The 16,448-nt window shown below is 40.6% G+C and overlaps 1 protein-coding gene across 1 annotated transcript in view; it reads left to right on the top strand.

The window, feature by feature from the left end:
• The window catches only part of IQCA1 (IQ motif containing with AAA domain 1), a 98,088-nt gene that overhangs the window by 37,416 nt on the left and 44,224 nt on the right, over positions 1-16,448 (top strand). Inside the window, exons 7-8 of the mRNA XM_065637584.1 lie at positions 4,545-4,632; positions 12,101-12,217. Coding sequence (XP_065493656.1) covers positions 4,545-4,632; positions 12,101-12,217 — 205 coding nt within the window. The remainder of the gene's footprint in view (positions 1-4,544; positions 4,633-12,100; positions 12,218-16,448) is intronic.

Below are 16,448 nucleotides of genomic sequence, written 5' to 3'. Positions count from 1 at the left end.
CTGGACACTTATGTGGGTTGTGCAGTAAAACGAAAGTCAAGCCCAGAAGAGCCAGGACTTTATGCTACACAGTCAGAGACAAAAGGGTCCACATTGCAGACCACAAAATATGGTTATTTTTCAATTACACTTGGCAGATCTAAGTTATTGTGAGAGGAAGAAGTTTGGAAAAGGGGAGAGCAGTAACAGTGAAGCAGAGAACAGAATGTAACTTGAGAAACAGTGCAAGAGTCTCATCAGATCCTTTTCTTAGCTGGGAGTGGAAGATCATTTCTTTTCACTCCTCCATCTTTGTTCATCCCCTCAACTCTTCCAGTTGAGCTGGCTTGATTCAGATTTAGGGCTCCCATTCATTCCAATTAGATGGCTTTTCTGCAAAGCTGTTTACTAAACCCATGTTATGCTCCCGTTGACAGGATTTCACCGCTTTCCAGAAAAGTAATGGATTTCTCACATACCAGAGTTTCTAAAGATCCCTTCTCCACAGCCCTTCAGCAATGTCCTCCGCAGCACAGAAGCATTTAGTAGTTTTGTTAAAGCAGTGGCTCTGACCCAAAGAACGATACTTTGCCTGCTGTGAACTCTGTTTGGCACTCAGTTTGATTTGCAGCGGTGCGAGCAAGGCTCCTAAACGCAGGTTTCTGTTCAGTGGCCTGTGAATGCGCAGCGGGGCGCAGGTCACCCCCAAGAACCATCCTCAGCTCCTTGCCTGCGGGCTGGGAAGCAGCAGGCTTTGGGTCTTTAGTCTGTAAGGGCTTCCCTAGGGCACTGCTGAAGTTTCTCACAAGGTGGAGGTTTCCTAGCCCTAGCCCTTCCATTTCGCATTATTTGATTTCTTTGTGGCCGCTGAGTGCAGTCCTAGCAAACAGCCATACTCTTCTTTACGAATTTCACTTGTTCATTTAGGCAAACAGTTTTATTAGAACTGCATCCTCCGTATGAAATCCAATGGTTACAGTACAAATTGCTTCTGCTTTTGCTTGCAGTCCTTTAACACATTTTCAGCACTCCCACTGAAGCAATCGTGTTGAAAATAAGAGTTGCTTCTTCCAGTTCTGGCATTTACACATTTTTATGAGATGCTAGGAAAGCACAACTGGATTTTTTTTTTCCCCCCTGCAAACTTTGAGACAATAATGAATAACAGATTCATTGAGTTTTGACTTGCCTCAAAACCAGGTGTTTCCGACATGTACCATGTCTCAAATGTATTACACACTCCAATACTCTTATTTTCAAGAGCTTGGACTTTTTACAGTCTCCTCTCCCCATCAACATGCAACAAGACTTTCAGACTTTCCTGACCACCAGTTTAGTTTTTGCGTAGTGCTGCCTTTTTAGTGATACGCACAGAAAGCATCAGGGTATGTGAACTTGGTGAGTAATCTGTCACCTAGATATAGTGACTAACATGCAAAGAAAGTGTCAAAGTACTATGAATATTGAAAATAAAAGCTGGGCAGATTAGAGGAAATATAGACCAAATGGGTTTTTTCACTCAACTAGAAGAGCAATCAAACACCAGCCTGAAATTCACACTCTCTAATTTCTCATGGCCTAAAGTCTTACAGTGACTGTAGTTGTGATTCAACTTTGGAGTCAACGAACAGTGGAGATGCAGGTGTAATGCTCTTCCACTCCCCAGTTCAATTTTCAGCCTAGTTGCTGACTTTGGGAACCTCTGCAGCTCCACCTTTTGCAAGTCTTGGTTTACAGCATGGTTGTGCCATTAGTGTCACATAGGTGGAGCCAAGGATTCTCGCCATAAAACTCCCCTCTATGCTTCCAGCAAAACCAACCAGCCTGCTAGGCTCGAGTTTGGAGCAAGTTCTTACGTCATCTGGATTAATTTTCTTTCAGTATTGCCTTAGAACTGGCTCTAATCATGAATACGTCGTTATTTCTAGGAAGTTTCAAAAAGGGAGGGCAGTTTAAGATCATTCGAACAATTATTATTGTAAAGCAAGCTCTAAATCATTCAATGTGTTTGGAAGACCCTCCTAATTCAAGAGCTGTTCAATGTGGGACATGCCTGGTGGGACCCTCTTGAGCCATAGATGAGGTGTAGTTTATCTGATGGAACGAAGATTTCGGAATATCCTTGGCTGTTCACAGAGTGCATGCTGTCTGCTCATTTTATCCTTGTGTTTTGTCATTATCAACAACTGTAAAACAAGCTTATACAAAATAGTTTGGGTTCAGTTGAATCCAAATTAGCATTGTAGGATGAATGCATGAGACAACCCCCTGTGATGGTTCCGAGTAGAATGCTGCCAAGAAGTGAATGGGGAATGAAAACTGAGATTCATTACATTTTAAATGGACTTGTGACCAGAAAGATCAATGACTGCATTTTTCTGTGCAGATCTACAGGCCAAATGAATCCCTGGTTTAACCTCTGAACTCAGAGGGTTTCATAAAGAGAGTAATTTGTCTATAAGGGTCGTGCATGTGCATGCTTTCCAGGCATTACAAGATTGAAGTTGCAGTCATTTAAACCTAGAAGAGAAAGAGGAGGTCGGGTTGCAAAATGAGACTTAAGAATACTGCTCTTTGGCCATCAGACAACAATTGATATGCTAAACAACAGTACACAAGATAACGTCCAGAAAGAAAAAAACAGATGTCCCTGAAGAATTAGCACAACTGAAACGTGGGGTATCTGTCTGCTCTCGGGTCACTGATGACCATGGGAACTTACATTCTGCATTACCCTCAACTGAAGACCCAGTCCCCAGATAGCTGACTGGTTAATAAATGGCTGACACTTTTCTTCCGCTTGTGTGAAAAGACTAGCTTGTCTTCTCTACCTTCTCTTCACCTTATTTTTCAACTTAAGCACTTGCTGTAGAGGTTACAAAAAGATGAGTTGAGCCACGTCATCCCAAACAGCCACACGAGCTGCGAGCAGAATCGCACCAAAAAATTGTAAACAAACTGGAACCCACTTCCAAATGTGAGAATTTGACAGAATTTCTGCAGCACTCACTTATGCTCATCATACATGTTCAAATGGTAAATATTTCTGTCTCCAAGAGCTGCAAATGATTTAAAAATGAAAAGCTAGTACAAATACCAAATGTAACACTAATAAATGCTGAAAGCTGGCACTGATATCACAGTCAGTGGGCGGTGGACTCCAAACTGATTCTTCACCCGCAGTGCATATTGCCTTTCCTTCCTCCCAGCTGCCATTAGTAAAGCAGCAACAGCCTTAATATCAGATTTTGAGAGATCTGTTGCTGTAAGCCAGACCTGAAGCAGCATTTAAAACAAGGTTGCATTTAACATAAAATTGGGCTATTTTCTGGCTGTTTGTAGCAAGTGAAACATGATCTAACGTTAAATAAACAAGATGATGCAGGGTTTTGAGGCCAAAATCCCATTCTTACTGTTTTGTTTTGGTTGTTGGTTGGTTGGTTGGGTTTTTTTTAAATACACTAACAATGGCATCCCTTTGTTCACATAGAATGGTTTGTGGAAATGCAGTGACCAAAGTTCTGCATCTCTTTGCATATGGAACCTGTAATTATTGAACATGCAAGTCAGAGCTTAGAATTATAGATGAATGCTTATTCTTTTGTAATTTGTATTATATTAATACTAGCTAGGGATCCAAACTCTGCGCATGGTACTACAGAAACATAACTTATGCTCTGTTCCAAGGACCTCACTTTAAAATTGAGCCTACTGCTTAACAGTAGACTAGGGAAATCCGTTAAGGTACCAGTTGTTTTTTAAAAACAAAAGCAATTTTTACTAATCCTGTTGACCTCGCTGAGCTATTCTCTTCTCAAGGAAAATTTCATTTCAGTTAAAGGAAATGTTACTATTCTATTTGAAAGTAGCACAAGGATTTTCCTGCAGTTCTATGATTTTTTTTAACAGAACACCTTCCCGATATTACCAAACAGAAAGTCTTACTGATATAATCCAAAAAGCTACAAAAGTGCAAGTAGTAAAAGAGTCTTATAAGTAATAACTACAGTCCATAGACCATTGATATTGACATCTTTTTATCGCTTTCTGAACGTACCCTGCATTATCCATACCATCCAAGAAACCTTACTACAAAGCCCTTCATTCCCCCTCCCCAGCTACTGTCGCCACCAAATTGTGCAATTACAGTGGGAATTTTTGAGGGTGAAGAACCTCAAACAGAAATATAATCTGGAATTTGTAAATCAAAATCTATTTAAATAGAAGTATCCTGTTAAAAAAAGGCTGGATGTTGAAAGCAGAGAGCAGATCTATAAACATATGTACTCCAACTTAAAATCTCTTGAAGTGATGTGCAGTCTTAAGAAAAAAATTCCTTAAAGACTTTCAATGTTTGATGGGCCATTGGACAAGAGACATAGGCTGGTAACCGTTTTAATTAATTTCCTGGACAAAAAGCCACAGTCAAAGGAAGTGATCCAGCTTTCTGCTTTTGAATAGGAGGTAAAGGAGGATATGCTTCCCCATCATCTAACATCTTTGTCAACCAGATTTCAAAAAATCATGGATTTTAATTAGTTTTCTATCTTCTGTTTCTCACACAGGCATATCGTAGGCAAGTTTCCTGACTATCCTAGTGAAGAGGCAGGAGGTTCAATAACTGTGTTTGATTCTCAAAAAACTGCAGAGCAGGTACTGTCAACTCCTCCAATGCAAAAGGTTAATGGAACTGGGGAAGGAATTTGCACAAAACATCTGTTTGTTTAATTAATTTTTCATAAACATGGCCTCTAGCACTCCAGGAGCCTTACTGTTAAAGAGCTTTTTGCCGTAAGTGAAAGGATTGTTTTCTTCCAGGGTAAACCACAAAACTCACGTACCAAAATTTGTTCCGTTTCAAGATGTGCAGGCACTTACTCATGGCAGAAGGTGCTCAGGCTTGCAGGTTACACACAGATAAATGTCTGGGGGAGCTATGAGGAAGGGGCTCAGCTACAAACAGTTGCTCTCCCGTTGCAAAATCCATTTAGTTAGACTGGTGCTAGCTACTAGTAGAAATAGATATTAAACAGTTTAAAGAGCCTTGCTTTGAAAACAGCCTCTAAAACTACCCCAGAGGCTGAAATTGGTTCCTGTATGTTTGCATTCAGTATCAGCAACGTCTAGCGATAATTGTTAATGCTTTAAGCATAGAAGAGTTCCTTATGCAGTCAGGCCTAAGCCTTGATTTACTGCCAAGGGTCATTAGCAAGCTTGAACATTCAGGTGAAGGAAGTATCTTAGTTTATGTTAGACATTGCTGTAGTGAACTCAGTTGTTCTGCCAGATAAAACCCCTCTTCTGAGTTCTCTGGCTAATAGAAGTGACTGATCATCTCTTCCTCTGATCATCTGGGTGTCACACAGAGAAAGTGATTAAGACCAGTTGAGACAGTGGTTGGCACTCATAGCCATTTCCACCCACCACAATGATCTTAGCAGGATGATGAGTCTTCTGAGGGAAGTTATAAACAGGAAACCCTGCACACGGGAGCAGGATTTGGCCCCCGAGTGAACCAGGCGTGGTGGCTACTCGTGGGCTAGGAAAATTAAATGGTCAAAACTAAAGCTCCCCTGTTGAGACAGACTGCTGTGTTCATCAGCTGCCTGCAATGGATCATCTGTTATAAAACAGGTGTGGTAAAACAATATTTTGGATTCAGTCCTTCCTGATAATCATGGGGAAAAGCCTGGGGCAGTCTTTATGGTTTGAGTGGATGTAAAGACAGACTAGTCCAGCGTAAAGCACAGTACTCTAACCATTAGTTACTTTGCTTACAAAAATAAGCAAGAAAACGGCTACAAACGGCTCTCCATGCCTCGCTAAAACTGAGCTCAGGGCATGCTTCTGGTTTTAGCCAAGTTTAGAGTGTGCTAAGGTCAACCCTGCTGGCCCTTGTGTCTAAGCCACTCTATTGTTCAGTCCCAGCCAGACTGAAGGAGACCTGTTGGTTAAGTTTTCGGCTTCTAAAGTAGAAACACATGCCAGAGTCAAGAAGGCTTTGTTGGCTGCTCCAAGCAGCAGCAGAGCCACCCGGCAAGCGTGAATTATTGCTGGAGAAGGCTTTAGGGAACAGTATAATAATTAGACTTGCTATCAGCAAGGATAAACACAATTCACCAAGAAAATATTACCAGAAATTATACTGACCAAAACTGGATATGGTGTTAGATTCTGGAGTAATATATTCTTCCTGCCATACTCCCAGCTTTGAATTCCTGCCTTCAGCTGTTTTACTGTCTTTCCTGGGCATCTGCTTTCTCTTTGCATAAGATAAAGGAAGACGAAAGTCTAGAGAGATTGTTTTACTGCCTGTTTTCCCTGCATAAAATAAAAATATCTACATATATTTCTCCAAATTTTCACTAGCAACTCTCTCATTTTCAAAGATTTTCAGGCCCATTTATTCGTCCCTTTTTCACCAGCACAACCAAGAGCAGAATGTCACATAACCTTAACAAATGTCCAGAAAGCAGTTGGCAAAAGAAAGTGCAGTACGGTCATGATTTTACCTGAATGTCAGACAAGTAAAACATTTTTTGTTCAACTGAGTCAGCTGCATATTAAAAATCCCTAAGGCAACTGGTTTTGTTCCACGCTGGTCTACTGGGCAACATAGTAAATGAAATCCTGGCCCCATTGAAGTTAATGGGAGTTTTGTCCTTGACTTCGGATTAGACAAGATTTCACCTCTTGTATATATTAGCTTCTGTGAATGGGTTGGTTACTCCCAAGTTAAACTCCATGAAAAATCAAGACCGAACTGTATTTAAAAAGTGAGCATTTTATAAGACTTGGTAAAGACACTTTGGGGAAAATAAAATACAAATTAATCACTTCACGAACCATTGCTGCATTATTATACATTCTATATTTCTTTATCCTTTGACAACTCTGACCTTACTTGACTTTGTAATGTAGCTGGCCTTCTGCACAAACTGCTTTCATGACGTTTTACAAATACCTTTCAAAAAGACATGCCGAAGAGATCCCAATGCAAAGTAATCGGTGGTTTAGTCAGAAAAACGTGTACTGTCTTGACTGAAAAGCAGCTTTTCTCTGCTTTACATACTTTCAAGAGAAATTTAAGATTCGGAGACAGTGTAATCTCCCTGCATCTGTTCCAGATGTCTAACCCTAATGGCTTTTATGTTTTGCTCCGAAGATAATCATCAGATGTGACAATTTTTAGCTTTGCCCTTATACTGCTGCCAACAAAACTATGATCTTTTCCTGTAGTTCATTAAGTCTCATCACCATGAAAATAAGCCAAGAGAGTTGCCATTTAGTAGGCATATCCCCCCTTTCTCAACTCCCCCTTATTTCCAATATTAAATAACTTATCAGAAAAAAAGATGCTTACTTATGAAGATTTTGGTTGTAAATTCAATTGCTGCCTGGAGGACAAAGTCATTTCCACATTACGGTAATCACAGTATCTGACCCAGCAGCATCTAGAGAAGGGATGAGGAAATGTACGTGTGAGCTGCTGTGCAAACACATACTGATCCTCGCTTGGCACTCCAGGCAATACTATGCTGCTAATTAGTATTCATTATTACCAACGGCTAAAGATCCCCATGAATCCCCGTAATCATTTTGATTGTAAGTGGCAGTACACAAGATCTTCAGTAGTAAGTTAATATTTAATTAGTAACTCTGACTATTTCTCAGGTAGGGACAAGTAAAATGCTATTAGGAAATCAAATACTGCTATATTCACACACCCCCCCAAACATAGTATCTCACTTTTACCAAATGAATGTGTCACAAGTAGCTTTGAAGTGTCAGAGAAGGACTTAAGAGGCTCTGTGGGACTGTACTTTTTTGTATCCAGCATTTTTCAAATATACCGGTTGTCCTTTTCAGTAATAGAAGTAGATGCCCACAGTTATGCTCACCTTTATTTCCACTGTTCCACACTATTCTGGATGCTCCTTTTAGAAATTAGAAGGCTGGATTTTCGTAAGTGCTAAACACACAGTGGCATCAGCTGGAGCTGGGCACCTCAAAAATCTTAAATTTTTTTTATTATTTCAAGTTAACCATGCAGGAGGACAGAATAGTTATTCAGTCTCTGTTAAGCTACACAACAGGCAGATGCGTTCACCTCCAAACAGCGATTCACTGCAATGAAGCCATTCAGACTCCTGGTCCAGCAGCTCTCCATTGCCTATGATCATCATCTCTGTTGGCTGAAATCAGTAGTCTAGCTTGTATGCCTACAGCCAGCCAGTATCAACAACACCTTTTCACCTCTACCACCCACCTTCCCCCAAAAAAACAAAACAAAAAAACCCACCAAAATGAAAGAAAACAATCCACACAAAACATGCCCCACACCCCCCCCGACACACACACATCAAGCAAAGCTAACAGATTTTTCAAAACACATTCAATGGAGGCTGAAATTTTGAAGTGTTTGCCAGAAAATGAACAGAAGAGTGAGGGAATTTAATTGATGAGCTAAACTACATTTGGGCAACATCTGCCAGGTGGATAAAAAACCCCCACAAACTTAGGGTGTGTATCAATCGTGGACTGAAATGTGTAACTACGTCTTAAAGCCAAACCATAAGATTTTGCAAGATACCATAAAGCTGTGAAATCCCACCCAACATTTTGAATTAATTCATGCAAGAAACAGATCACTGGGGTTGTTTTTAACAGTTTAAGCTTTGCTTGCAGGTGCACACCTGAAAGCAAACGATGCTCAGAAATGCCTTGCCAGGAGAACGCTACATTATTAAAAGCTAAACAAAAGGATTTGCCTGCGAGGAAATGAGTCCAGAATGCTGACCCTCACCTGGCTAGAAAGGACAGAGTCCCAGGCCCACCATGATGAAAATAGCATCTCCAACTGATAAAAAAATAATATCACCTTATGGGCATAATCAGCCTATAGAAAGAGTTGTAATAACGTGTCCTCAAGCCAGGGGGACAGGGGGAAGCACATTTACAACATACCGCGTGTTACATACAAGTGATAAAAAACAGGCAGTCCCATGTTTGGCACACTGCTCTGGGACACAGGGATGGCATCTCTTCGCATCTCAAACACTCCCGTTTTCTTGAAGACAAAACATTTCTTAAATTCCAAAATAGCTTCTTCCTGAAGAGTTAATATGCAAAGAGAACAATTTTTCTCTCCAGGAATGGTAGACTATGTGTATATCGAGTGTTACTATTCAAAATGGCTTTAGAGCTTTCACCTGCCACTGCTGGAGATCCAGAATTCCCAAACTCAATCCCTGCTTTTCATTTCTGCCCACAACACTAAAAGCTATGGTCTTTTTCAAGGGATGAGGGAAGGGCTTTTTCTCGAGGAAGAATATTTAGCTCACATACCAGCTTGCCTGAGCCAACGCCAACCTTTGTATGGCTGAGGATGCCAGAACATAAGTGAGTCCTGCTGGCAGCTGAGGGTTTTCATATACTTGGCTCATATAAACCAGCATCATGCTTTTCCATTCACAGACTGCACTCTGTTTTAGTGCCCCTCTCCCCCCAAAAAAAAGAGGATTTGGACTGCAGGAGTTTGGAAACGCACTCAAACTGATGTATGAATAAGAAGAGTCAGTTTTACTTTTGTGGGATATCGGTTTAGAGGAAAATGTCTTTTCAGCTTTGGAAGAAAATGTTATTGAGAAGAGTCATCGCTAGCACAACAGGAGTCCTACAGTGAGACTAGGGGAAAAAAAAGGAGGCCAAAATTCATCTGCTTTTACTGGTGCACATTCTCTTCCTCAATATTAAGAGTTTTCTAAGTGCTTTCAGCATCATTTCAAAAAGAGGCAACCTAGCAAAGAAAAGGGCAATCTAAAATAATTTAAGATGACATCTGGTTTTATATCCACTATGAAGTTTTCTTCAGGGGAAAAAACTGTATTATAATATGGGTGAATTGCTTAATATCTCAAACTAACCTTTGGTTGCCCTTCCCTTTCTTTCCTCCTCTTTTGTCAGATTCTTCAGGCATCTTCTTGTAGCTGGAAGGGAAATTGTTCTGTATAGAAGAGTACAAGCCATTCAAGTTTAGATACACAGCTAGCTTCACCCCAGCTCCCAGTCCTCTGCAATTATGAAGCTGCTTAGAGCAGAGGTGAAAACAGAGCTGGAGAAGTTGGACCGAAGGACTATAGAGGAGAGGGTGTATCTGTAATGGAAAAGGAAAAATTATATTTGCTGTAACATTCCCTTTTGGAAAGCAGAGAGCCACTTCAGAAAAGTCAGGCTCCGCATGCTGACAGCATTGCCAGCTGTGTGGTTTTGGAGCATTTCACCAAAACTACTTGGCATCTCAGACTACATCTATGTCGCTGAGGCATCCAGGACAGACTGTGCAGGTGTTACGTGGATGCACACCACCTCTGTCCACAGCCACTGTGCACATTTCTAGACATGGCTTCTTGTGATACTGTGCATTTCGGTCAGTGCTGACTGCAAGCACCGTTTTTCTGTTCCCTGTAAGAGCAGTTAGTTCAAGACTTAGTGCCATAACTCATACTGCTGTTCTGAAAACAGTAAACACAAACTTTTTATTCTTGCCACCTTACGAAATGGATGAAGGCAAGACAAAAGGATAAGGACAGTTCAACAATTCAGTCTCATTATTGCAGGTCCATGAGAACAGAAACTCTAAATAACCCCTTCAGTATATTTCAACTGTATAAAAACAAGAAAGCTAATAATTCCAATCAGAGTCTAGATATACTTAAAATATCACCAGTGCAACTCAAAAACACTGCTTAAAATTAAAACCTTTTGTCAATCGTGTGTGTGCTTACAGGCATCCTGCTGGATAAACCCACCCCCAAGATGGTTATGGTTACCCTTTGGTAGGCAGTCACAGCAGAGGGTGGAGGTGACAAGGCTGGATTTCGGGCAGAACACTGGCACTAAAGGGTACTCTTTGAGTAGCTCTGTTGGTTTTGGATACAACAGGCCTGCTGGGACACTAAAAACCTATTTTGAACTCTCGTCAGTCTGTTAATCTATCCTAGGGAATGAAATGCTTCACTGCTTATCACCGCAAGATATGACTGAATGGTGCTTGGGGTTTCAATTACCATATTTAATTAAATGTAAGATACTGAAATGCTTGAGGAAATCCACTAATGAAATTTCACTGGCTGCAAAGCATAGCCCTTGTCATTGTCCCCTTCCACTGTCCAGTCTTCAATGCATTAAAAGGTATTCTTTAGAAAACAAATATTTTTACTGTGACAGGAAACTTGTCTTACAATTGGAACTGTTTCATTTTCTACACTTTCATGGTACCACCAATATTAATGGTCCATTAGTAAACTTAAATGGCCACAGATTTTTCTGATTTACACTTAGCGGCAAGTGATCTTAGAATTCCTCTCAGGGACAAGAGAACACAATGAAAGGTGCCTGGGAACAAGAGAATGGTAGAAAAAGCGAATTTCACTCTCTGCCTTTTTCAGATAATAAAGTATAAATGGCCAGGAACTAAAGTTATGCAAATTGAAGTAGCTGTACCCAGTTATCAGCTGCAGGGATAAAGAAGCTGAGCTATCCATGTGTATCTGTCAGAGTTTGTCACAATATCTCTATTAAATCTCCTTCACCCACTAGAACAATTTCAGTCTTTAGCCACATATTGAAATTAGACATGCCTCAGGGCAATCTCTCAAAAATCTCTCTCTGTAAAAATCAATCTGCCTTAGAAACGCTAAGACAAATTCATAATCTGAGTCCAAGTCCAGAGGGAACTTTAAGTTGTATGTCATTAGGATATTGTGCTTCTGGGTGGTTTCAGGAATTGGTCTTATCCCATGAAAGCCCTGACAGTTTGGGACGCAGAAAGAACCTTTTTTCCAATGATATATTGGGATAGTTGGCACCTGCACTGAAGTTTGCAGGTGGGAGTACCCTCAGCATAAATTAAAAGGACTTCTCTGTAATGGTCAGCCACTCTGGAGTTCCTAGGGGGTTACCAAGCAATGTATTGGATATTGGGGTGCCCTGGTATTAGAAAGCTGAAAGCAAGAGAGTCAAAATACACACCGGTTCATAAATCTTACAATCACATGTCTAACACCTTGTATGTGAAAATCTTTGACGAGCTCTTCACTTTCCTTTCTGTCTCTTCCAGATCGCTGAGGAACTGGCTGCCCAGAGGGAGATGGCTTTGCAGAAAAAAGACCAAAAAGGGAAAAAAGAAAACGAATCGAAAGAAAAAAAGAAAGAAAAAGAGAAACGTGGAAAGAAAGTAAGACTTCCCGGCGTAAAAACAGGAGTTTGTGGAAACAAAGTCCAGCCTTTTCAGCCATGTGTGGGCAAGAGGCTATAAGTTTACAGTAGACTGGTCACCAAAGTTTCAGGTTTGCACTCCAAAGACAGGGAAACTACCTGAGGCCAGTCCTTCTCAGCCTTTCCATCACCTTGATGGTTCTGGGAAACCGAATTTTACCATTTGGGAATGGCTGTTTGCACGGCCAGGACTCAGCTCAGCAGGAAAAGCTGGTGAAGGTGGACAGACTAACAGACACGGATGAGGGGAAAGATACACTTGAGGGCTCTGGCACTGTTGTTAAGACAGAGTGCATATGCTTTTCAAAGCATGGATGCCTTTTTTTGTGGAGGTAACAAAACAGCACCCAGCTATCTAACCAAGCATTGCCACTTGTAATGTGGAGTAGCACGGGAAAGTTAGTTACTGTCACCCCATTGCACAGCTGGGAAACAAGAACCTCGGTCTCAGATACCCAACTCAACGCTTGTGAGGGTTTCAAACTCATTTAGAAGTACAGTTCCATATTGGCCAGTTGCGTCTTTCGTACAGCAAGCCAGTATTTTATAAGCCAGTAAATAGCAGTCATGCGTTTTCAGGTCACATTCTTAGGATATGAACGCTTTTTTGCTTCAAGTCACAAAGGGCACCACTTAATGAGATATTCTCCTTGAAATCTTTGATATGGTAAGGGCTGGTTTCACAGAAGGAATGCTTCCAAATTATTTCAGGAGCAACTCCACTGAGGAAAACACCTGTAAAACAGTGCGGTGACCAGAAGGTATCTTCAAAAGAGAGCTATGCAACAAAAATTGCAGGCTTTTGCTGAAGCAGCGACTTTTGTTTCTCATTTACTTTATAGTATGAACAACCCCAACCATGCTTTGAAAGAAAGCTGAAACAATATTTTTTTTTTAATAAGGGTCATTAATCTCTCTCCAAGAATGTGGAGGAGAAGGGTGAGTTTTTGGGGGCAAAGCTTACCCTTCGCTGCAAGTTTTACACAAATTAGTTTTAAGTCCTAACCCTAGAATAACCATATAGCAGAAAAGATGCTTTTCTTGGACAACATCCATTAATCTGGCCAAAGCTCTTATAATACCTAGACAGGAACTTAAACTACAGGAATTCAGGAAGCATCAGCCTATCTAATTGGGAGGTAGATATCCAAGTGTAAACTTGGATAGTGCTTGTAACTTGGGTCGCATCTTTGCCGGATGAAAACACTGTTTTGGTCATACAAAACAAAGTTTGGGGCCTTTGGGGGTCTCTTTTCTCCTTTTGTAAATGAAGATGCACAGCAGGCTGAAGGAGCAGCAGAAATAAAGGTGTTTTCCAAGCTCTTTAAGCCTGACCTTGCATTGTCAACTAGGGAAGGTGGCAACTGCTCCTGTAAAAACAGGGAATTTTTTTAAAATTCTGATCACATGTGTCTTCACATGGTCATTTGCCATCAGGGTGACACTGTCACAGGGTGCACTGTCACCTTATCACAGTGTTAGTGAAGGGATCATATTGCAAAAGCAGTGGAAGGTGGTACCACTTCATTGTATCTTAGTGGCAGAGCAGACCCAGCCTGGGGGAGCAGAGGAGAAAGGAGAGTGTAATGCCTGCAGAACTAAGCCAGATAATAATGATACCAAGTTGTTTGTTGTCCGTAAGACTTCTGGTGACTTGTGTTAGTGCTGAGTTCAGCTCTGTGGGATCACTTCATGCCGTGACCCCTTAAATCGGCACAGGCGCTGAAGAAGTCCATGGGAAAGATCAAATGAAAACACATGTACAAAGGCAATTGCTTAGAAAAGCTTTTAGAATGAGAGTCTTTAAAGAACATTGTCATTCACAGTCATAGGACCCTGTAGCATCTCTGGCAGACCAGTTCTTTTGGGGAGGATTCACAAGGGTGTCCTCTAATGGCTTTGCCCTTGTCCTCACTCCTTCCCAGCTCAGCTGGCCCAGAACAAAGCCCCGTGGTGTCTCTGGTCTCACACAAGCACAGAAAAGGTTGTTGCAGACACTCCAGTCTAAGTCAAAGTAAGATGATGATGTTCAAGCACACTAAAAACACCAAACCCAACCCAGGCTTTTGAAACTGGATGGCAAGTCACTCATCTGCTTAAAAACCTGGCTTTCTCAGGATAAATTTGATTCCTTGTTGTTTTTGCATGTCACTAGATAAGAACCAACAATACCAAATATCAATCTCAATCCCCTCAGAGTCTCAGCAAGGTTGTTTTGAAATGGGGTGAAATAACAATATAGAGCTCTGGCGCTTTATAACTTTAAGCCGTTCTCATCTCTTCAGCCATCGCAAGTCCTGTCAAGTAAAATTCTGAGCCATTATATCAGGTTCTCTATGGTTCATTGAGAAAGAACAAAGGAAATATTCTCTCCAAGGTTATAATACTGACAGGGGAAAAAAAAAATAGTATCTAAGACCAGCTGAGAAGTATTTGGAAAAGTTCTAACAGCAGGACTCTTATTAAAATAAGTATAGGCTATAAGTCATAGCGATGCAGGCAGAAAAAAGCCCTGCTCCTAACTTCAGTTCTTAAAGAAAACAAGAGTTTGATCCCAGAAGGAGATTTAAATATTTCTGAGAAGCCGGATAGCAATCTTTTATAAAGGCATATTTGATATCAAAGTAACTTCATTTTCTTTTCTCTGTAAGGTGTTGATTTGATTTCCCATTGGGCTCCTAAGGAAAAAAAAAAAGTCTTTAGCACTGTATGATCCCTCATTTTAATAGCAGAACACGTTAGACCAGTCTGGGCTGCTTCTCCCAGCAATGTGCTACAACCTGTCTCACCAGACGGGAGCAAGGCTGCTCACCCGCAAGTTTCATCCAGAAACATTTAACAGCGAGACACATTTTGTCCTTAGCAAATTGCCCATTAGCAAAAGCTCCATAGCAAAAGCACGCAAGTGAGCAAGTTCAAAATTTTCCCTGCTGTTGAATGAGAATCATCTAGCGTGGGATAGGCTTTAGAAAACTTCAGAAATATATTCAAACTGTTATTTCCATATTTCTGCTTAGGTTGAAATGTATGTTGCTGGTTCAAGGTACCTTAGCGCACTTAACGTGGAACAAGCATGGAATCAATCAGCTGAACACAGAAAAATACATCAACTGACTTCCAAGGAAAAGAAATTCTTTATATTACATTGACTCTCACACTGTTAATTAGCGGCAAGGGGGAATACAGAACAGGATTCTGCAGCTGTCCTTTAGATACACAGTGGTTTTGATTAAAATCAATGAAACTGACACAACAATATTATTTACATTGGTGTATAAAAATCATTGAAGCTAGTAATTAAAATGATTTGTTGGCTTATTCGTAACAATAAAAGAAACATTAATGTGTCCTATGCTATTAAGAGGGTAAAAATGAATAGCCCAATTTTAGGCTGTTCTAGCGCGGGGTGGGTTTGGGCTATTTTCTTTTTCCATTTTTAAATATTTTGCAATTATCAGTATTTTCCTTCTAGAACATAATTTAATCATTTTCTGTAAAATGTTTTGGGAGAGAGTTAAAAGAAATATATTCTGCCTACTACAAAAGAACCAAGGATGAATCTCAAAATGCCACACTGCAAAAATTGAGAAGACATTAGAGAAACTAGGAATTTGAGCTCTGGGTATCAAATCCTCAAACACTTGGTTATGCTTTACCAAAACGGTTCTTGATGTTTAGTGAAGAAACTCCTGAATCTTTCAAATATATCTACAGAGCGTAGGGTAAAAGTGATAAATGTGTTTACATTTTGCGTGTCCTTCTGGGCCCAAACTTTAATTACTGTAATAACATTTTAAAACAGATACTCCATAGTTCTCATGACCTGGCTGAAACTGTATCTGCTGATAGCAGCCGTGCAACGGCACCTAATTACGGAGGCATATTTAGGGGGGTTGTTTCATTTTAAGTTATTCCAAGAGCTGCACTTGATATCTTACCGATAACCAGTGGCTCACAGACAACACATCGGTCAGCAAAGCCTGATTCAACTTGTACTGTCTCAGAAATCCACATTCACCTCCTCCCCAAAGGGTGATCTAGTTTCCCGCAAATAACTATTACCTTAGTAGCATTTCGATTGAGGACTTCTGACTGATGCAAGATGAAGAAACTTCCATCATTTTCGGACAAGTTTTTTCCATCAGAAATACTGGTTCAATGAAATTCAACTATTTCAGGAACATGTCAAT

Source organism: Caloenas nicobarica, chromosome 6 (genome assembly GCF_036013445.1).
Source record: "Caloenas nicobarica isolate bCalNic1 chromosome 6, bCalNic1.hap1, whole genome shotgun sequence".
NCBI classification, from domain to species: domain Eukaryota; kingdom Metazoa; phylum Chordata; class Aves; order Columbiformes; family Columbidae; genus Caloenas; species Caloenas nicobarica.
The sequence above is the reverse complement of the archived record's forward strand: the minus strand, read 5'-3'. Positions and strand labels throughout refer to the sequence as shown.